General features: G+C 39.7%; 1 protein-coding gene across 1 annotated transcript in view; it reads left to right on the top strand.

Annotated features, from left to right (window-relative positions):
• Positions 1-6,212, top strand: part of LOC104531701 (dnaJ homolog subfamily C member 18-like) — a gene marked incomplete at its 5' end in the record, with an annotated part of 6,609 nt that extends 397 nt beyond the window's left edge. Inside the window, 2 exons of the mRNA XM_010176687.2 lie at positions 1,756-1,928; positions 5,762-6,212. Of these exons, the coding sequence (XP_010174989.2) occupies positions 1,756-1,928; positions 5,762-5,886 (298 nt within the window). The remainder of the gene's footprint in view (positions 1-1,755; positions 1,929-5,761) is intronic.
• Positions 6,213-6,977: the final 765 nt, after the last annotated feature.

Genomic DNA, 6,977 nt, shown 5'->3' with positions numbered 1-6,977 from the left:
GTGGGTGTAGTTCACCTACACTGCTGATCAGCCTCTGGTCTGCCCAGCCCCCAGGGATCAATGGGCCACCAAGAGGTTCCCATGTAAGGCAATTCAGAAATGAAGTCCCCTGTTTGCAGTATAAATCCAGGTCTCCTCTGGAGCCTGAATACCACTGGAAGAAGTGTCAAGCTCCACAAATCATTAAAGCCTTGAAATGCCCTGGTTTAACATCTGCAAAGAAGCAGGACCCTGGGGTTGCAGAGGGCAAACTGAACTGGTCAGCTCTGGAAGCAGAAGAAACATCACCAGACCTGCTGTAATCTGATTTTCTGGGACAGAGAAAAACCCACTTACCCCTCTCAGCATCCAGTGCTGGGAGGTGGGAAGCTCTCTGGTGGGAAAGACTTGACCAGTTCAGTCACCTTCACTGGCTCTTAACAGAGATGGGAGTGGGAGTCAGCTGGTTTTGGAGAACCTGCAGCACACAGCAGCAGCAGAGTGCTCCACACACTCCCCTTGCTTCCTGCTAGGAGTAAAACTACTTGGGTTTAGGCCCATATACTCTCCCCTGTCATAGTAGCCCAACACCCTCTATCGATCTTTACCACAAGATGTCAGTGTGTGGACCCAGCATAGGAACAAGAGGGTGGCTGGTTTTGGTTTGGGTTTGTTTTGGGTTTTTTTTCCAGAGAGTGTTTTTGCTATCTGCCAGTCCCCTGTGAAACCTCCCACACTGCCCCCAGAGCAGCTAATCTCTCCTGCTTCTCTTCACTGCCTTCCCTTCTCCTGTTGATTTGAGATAGTCAAGCCTGAGCCTGGTACACAGTTATGCTGTTTCTCTAAACCATATCCTTAAAAAAACCTAAGAGCCTAAAAAGTAAAAGAAATTGTTTATATAAAGAGGGCATAGACGTCTGAGACATAGTGAGAGAGATGGAAAAGAGGAGTCCAGGAAACAGAAGGGGCAAACTGGATTCCATTGAGTAGAGTGTAACCTTTGTGTTTTGGCTGCCTGCCTCTTTCTCTGGGCAGTGATTTGAAAAAAATGCCTGAGTATCTTTGCTCAAATAAGGAAATTCATTGTAAGAGTATAATTTAATCCAGTGGCTGTGTCAAAGTGGCTAATTCTACCTGCAGGATATTCTTTGGGATATTCCATGCCTCGCTTCACTTACTGACGATTATAAAACCCTAAAGGAAAGTGTAACTAGAATCTCCCCTGAAAATTCTTATTTCTACTAAAGGATCCAGAAACTGGGAAAATCCATATCCAATTACCTTATGCCCTAAGCAATACTAGGGCCATGTGCCTTTCCTATAATCTCTGTATTTGTCATCAGTTCCCATGGATTGCTGGACCTACCTTCCAGAAGTTACCAGCAAACAGAACAAAGTGTGCGGAGCTTCCATTCACAGCTAAAATTTGTTCCTATGTTTTGGAAGTGTCTTGACTGAGCTGTTGAGAACAAATACAGTATTTGGAAGGAACAGTGTCAGCTCTGAGTTGTTTGTAGATATCTCCAATTATTAGACATTTTCCTGTGGGGATTTTTTTGGGGGGTGAATTCTGTTTGTAGTAGTGCACAGCTTGCTGTGCCTGAGACTTGTAATTTCCTTATTGGGTGGCTGAGGGAGCTATAGTCCTGCAGAAAGTAACTGTAAAGACACTGTTGTAAATACTGTCCTCTGGAAATGCTAATATGGAGAAACATCTCTTGATTTCTTTATCTTTGAACTGCTAAAAAATTTGTTTTCTCCATGATGTTTTCACAGGTCCACAGGCCATGTTATTAGTAGAGAAACAGAGAACTTGCAGGTGCCTTACTATGTTGATAAAAACTTTGAAATGAATTATCAAGGAGCAGAACTTCAAGAGCTAGAGAAAACAGTTGAAAAAGATTACATAGACTATATTCAGACGAGCTGCTGGAAGGAGAAACAGCAAAGTAAGTTATTTTTGTTACAAGTGTGTGCCTACAACCCATCAGGAGTTGTACGATGGCTATGCTTCACAAAGCTCTGCTGGTTTTAGCCTCATTTTCCAATGCTTATAAAATCTCAAACCTTGCCCTGGTATTTCTCACATCTGCTCTTAACACTGAATTTGCTATTCTTGAGGGTCTGTCAAAATTAATTTTAGGTGATTCTGAGAAACAAGTGGAAAGTAGACTTCACCCTTTGAGATATTTTTTCCACTCAGTTTTTATGCTTGAATAACTCTTAGTGATGATGTTTTAAACATGTAATTCACCACACTTACCTAGCTCTGACAGATTGTTAGGGCTAGAAAAGATCTTGAGACCTTACCTATTCCACATTTCCTTTGCTGGAGCAGAATAATTTTTACTTCAGCTGGGTCCATGAGCAGATCGTTTAACTTTTTCTTCAAAACTTCATCATCAGAAGGAGAGCCCGTAGCCTATTCAGGTGCTTTTGGTAATCGTGCAGTGGGCTGTTACTGGTATCAGTTTTCAAAGAGCGTGCTTCTATACTTGTTTTGTGCGCTTATTTGCATTTTCTATCTTTAGATGAGTTTGAGATCATGTTTTTCACCATAGTCAAGATTGTCTGTTAAAAACAAGAACTGATTGCAAAAAGGGAGAACACAAAAATGTGAGCATTCAAAATCATTATTCTCACTAAGTCAGTCCTAAGTCAATCAGTGGCACATATAAAGGCATGTATTTTCTGTGTTGTATTATTTGTTAATTACTGCTTTTCTGGTTGGTTTAAAATAGAGCAAATCCCTGCTTCTTTTGTAGCTGTACCAAATAAGAGAAATCAAATTACAAGGACTAGCTGAAGTCGGGGTGTAGTGACTGATTTTTTTTTTTCAGCTAAAGAACTCATCACCCTAAATTGAGTTAACACAAACTCCTGTTGTGCATAAAGGAAACTGGAAGAAGTTGTTTCTGTGTAAATGTTTAATAGTAGCAGACAAGCTGCTTTCACACACTGGTAGGGCTTTCTAAATTACTCTATGTAAAACAGTCCCCAGCACACCACTAAAAACTGACTTTGTTCTTGTTTACAGTTTCTTTACCAATTTCATCATGATGGAAACACACTTTGTCTAAACAGGACTTGTTTAATCCTGTGCTAGAGGTAACAATAGTGTTGCTGACTCCAAACTGTTCGCAGTTTTGATGGGAAAGCTTGTTTTGTTTTCATCCAGAGACTATTTTATTTTACATAAAAGTTATCAAGTTTATCTTACTTTTAAAGTTATAAAAACAAGTTATTAACAAAAGTTATCTTACTTTTAAAGAGAAATATACAGATGTAGGCTCTGAAGTTAGAAAATAACCCATAATATAAGACCATAAAATTCCCAAACAATCCCTTAGTTTTTGGTGTGCTTGACTTGTGATCTCTGAGCATCTGTGGCTGGCAGTAGCAGCCCCTAGGTATAATGTGGCCATTAATAACCATAAATGTAGGCTTCGTGCATAGGCTTGCTATAGGGATAGCATTTATTTCTTACAGAAAAACCCTTTTAATTGACCTTGTGCAACTGAAAGTCGCCATGTTGTCTCTTCCATGTAGACCTTGAGCTAAGGAGTGCCAGGCCCCAAAATGGGCAACTGGGTATACAAGTCTAAGAGAAACTGCTAGTCAGAGAGGGGGAGATGATCCAGCGTTGAATGCCAAGTAATGCCTGCAAAATAATGCTCCTCTGGAGCTTTTTACACTTACAGGCTTTATTAAATAGTCACACATCTGCAAATATACTTACAAGGTGCATAATTAGCAGCAGCCTGAGGAGACCACTGTAATTAAAAAAAAAAAAAAACCAACAACCCCACAATATTTTCAGAATGATTACCATCGAGCAGGTAATGAGCACAGCTGAGGCTGTGCTAACTTTAGTACAGCCAAGTTTGTAAAAATAAACTGTGAATACAAGATGGAGTGCTGGGGAAAAGTTCTCTGGAGATGTTGAGACAGTTCTTAGTCAGCTGTTGTTTCATAACTTTGGTCCATTAATTCTTGTTTCAGTGTTTCTTCATGTGGCCAACTTTTTTTTTTTGTCAGTGGAATGTCTATTAATAGTACATTTGTTTTGTTTACTGAGGCTGTATTTCTATTTAGCATATGGACATAGTTATATAGGAACAGATTGTTTTTTAAAGTGCTTGATTTTATGACTTGAAAAGTGTTACCTGGTGTCCCACTACCTTAATGAAAACTTCAAAAGGAACAGATAGATGGGTATCTTGTTCAGCCAGTGACTTCTGTACTGCTGCAGTACACAGCGTTCCTCCCTTCACAGCAGAATAGCGTGTAAAAGTTGCATATGCTGTGGTCTTTGGTCCTCTGAAATCTTTGATACAGTTAAGTACAAAAAGCACATTCCGGGTTTTTACGGGAGATTGTTCAGCTGTGATAGCACAATTGTAAATTAGGGCTGCAAAGAGCTCCGAGTTGTAGAAATTTACAGAGGGGCAACTGAAAACAAAGAGAAAAAGGATAAGTAGTTTGAATTAGGTATTTTAGGAGTTTCTTTAAAAGTACAAGGGAAGATTGAAAAACATAAGAAACCAACATGACACAATGAATGCTGTCAAAAGTGCGAGCATTTGCAGTGAATATTTTTGCCCAGGTGGGTAAGTGTAAACTAAGAATCTTCACTGCAGAACTCCAGGAATCTAAACTTGGAGACAATTACCCAAGTCTAGTTTTGCTGGAGGCTTGTCAAGGCTGTGTGCCCAGCACTACCTGAGTGGTGTTTTAGTTATAAAACCTGAAAATTGGCTTCTGATCTAAACTAAAATGCTAATGCCTAACAGTTTGTAAAGATTTAAAGGTGGAGGGTTAAATGGCTTTAAATTTCAGTGGCACACGGCAGAGGATGTAAGGCATGAAGGGACCTACTGAAGTTCTTTACACTCTGAACAATTTTGTAAAATGAGGGACTGGTAAGATATATATAAAAGCTCTTTGAAAAATTGAGTGTCATCAGGTAGCCTGTGCTTAGGGAAATGTTGACCTTTTCAGAAACAAATTACTGCTATTCTCTTAGGTGCATCTCATGCTGGATCTAAATTATTCTTCAGGGAGAAAGCTATATTAAGACTTCCTTAGCTAATCAGCTAAAGAAACTTCTCTGAATGACTGGGGGGAAATAATTTAAACAATGGGAGTATTTCAGTTTCATGTTGCTTTTGAGAAGAAGGGGGAAAAATTCACAAAGTACCTTTGAGATTGTATTGTTAATGAGAGGGCACAGAGGCCTTTCAGACAAGTCCCTCAGCTAGCTGTTCACCTTCCTGTAATCAATACTAGAAAAATAAAAAAATAATTTATAATGCCTTCTGGACAAACCTCTTGCCAGGCACAGTTTGAGTTCTGAGAAGTGCAGCATCAAAAAAAACTTTAAATATATACATATATTTTAAAGCAATCACCTGTTCTTTAGATCATTAACAATTTTAAATCTTATGTGACTTCTAAGCTGTACATATATATAGTTTGTGTTTTCTCTGTAATAATCAGTCTTATTTTTTGTTTTGGTGATTGATCTACTAGAGCACTGGTAGAGAGGGTTATTAGAACTGTTTGAATTTTCAAGCAATTATGAAAATACTGTTTTCCTAAGTAGCTAGCCTGGTTAAACCTGATGGCCTCTCTTTAAAAAAAGTTGTTAACATGCCCAGTTTCACTGAAACAAAGTGAATTTACAAAAAAAACATTCCACAAGAATAACAAAGCACTGAGAAACAGTTATGTAAAGTAGGCTCACGGCTTCATCCTAATCTGTATTTTTTTCATCTTTCAGAGTCTGATTTGTCCAATTTGGCCAAGCTATACAGAGATGAGCGGTTAAAACAGAAAGCAGAATCGCTGAAACTTGAGCACTGTGAGAAGCTCTCCAGTCTGATTGGAATGCACAAAGGGGGCTGACCAGGACACATATGTTCTGTAGTTTTATTTATTGCTGTTTTAACTTATGTTTTTATTTTCCTTTGTATAAAAAGGGAAGGGGTCTATTGTAAAGAGTCTGAACATTCGATTCCTTCTGCATATAGTGCAGAGATGGGCCAACACAAGCCGCAGAGCTCGTGTTTGCTGTAACATATACTGTATACTATATTTGGTTCCAAGGACCAGTGGCACTTTGTAAATTATTTCCCTGGGAAACGCTCTTAGTTTGGAATCTGTCTTCATCGGTAGTTTGTCTGCCATCCAAACAGTATATATATTTCCCAGGAGAGCAGACTAATGTCTTAGCTTTCTGTATTTTATATGGACCAGCAATTCACTCGCTCATACAAGCAGCGTAGTTCTCAGTATTAAGTGCGCTAGCCTTCTCATACTGATACCAAGCGGATGTCCTCACTCCTGCAGAGGTTTGCAATGAGAATTTAGATGGAAGGCAGCGTGCATCCTGTTCGAGTGCAATGCTTAATCCAATCAAGGACCTGCTTCAGGTGAGCACTTGAGCACTCTCCCAGCTCTCCCTGCTCTCAAAGGGATGTAACCCTGTGCTTGTCTGACTGGAGACCATGCCCGTTCTGTTCCATGGGGAGACAACACACCGAGATGCCAGCAGCAACATTGAGCAAGAAGATGAGTGTCTGTGAATTGCACTAATTCCAATGTCTGCTAAACTGTAGAGAAAGGACAACTGTGTTTATTTTCTCATATGTTTTCAGTGGCATATTTTTAAGCTGGCTGTTGAATTCTGATTTTTATCTGCAAACTGTTACAGGGGTCCTGCTTTTTCTGGTACAGTTTTGATGTAGCATATTTTTACTCTGTTGAGCAGTTCTGAATGTTTCACTGTAGAGATCAGTATTGCAAAGAAAAAGATCCATGTAGTAGTGTCCTGTTTTTTCTTGATCCTCCATTACGAAACCAGGCATTTAAAAGCAGGTTGAGGGTGGGTTATACTCATCATGAGCAGATAACAGTGTGTTGCTCCAGTTGAGCATCATTAACCTCCTGAGCCAGTTTCTCTGGTGGGGTGCCAGGGGTGTGTACCACACGTGGAA

Source organism: Antrostomus carolinensis, unplaced genomic scaffold, assembly GCF_000700745.2.
Source record: "Antrostomus carolinensis isolate BGI_N321 unplaced genomic scaffold, ASM70074v2 scaffold54650, whole genome shotgun sequence".
NCBI lineage: Eukaryota > Metazoa > Chordata > Aves > Caprimulgiformes > Caprimulgidae > Antrostomus > Antrostomus carolinensis.
The sequence above is the reverse complement of the archived record's forward strand: the minus strand, read 5'-3'. Positions and strand labels throughout refer to the sequence as shown.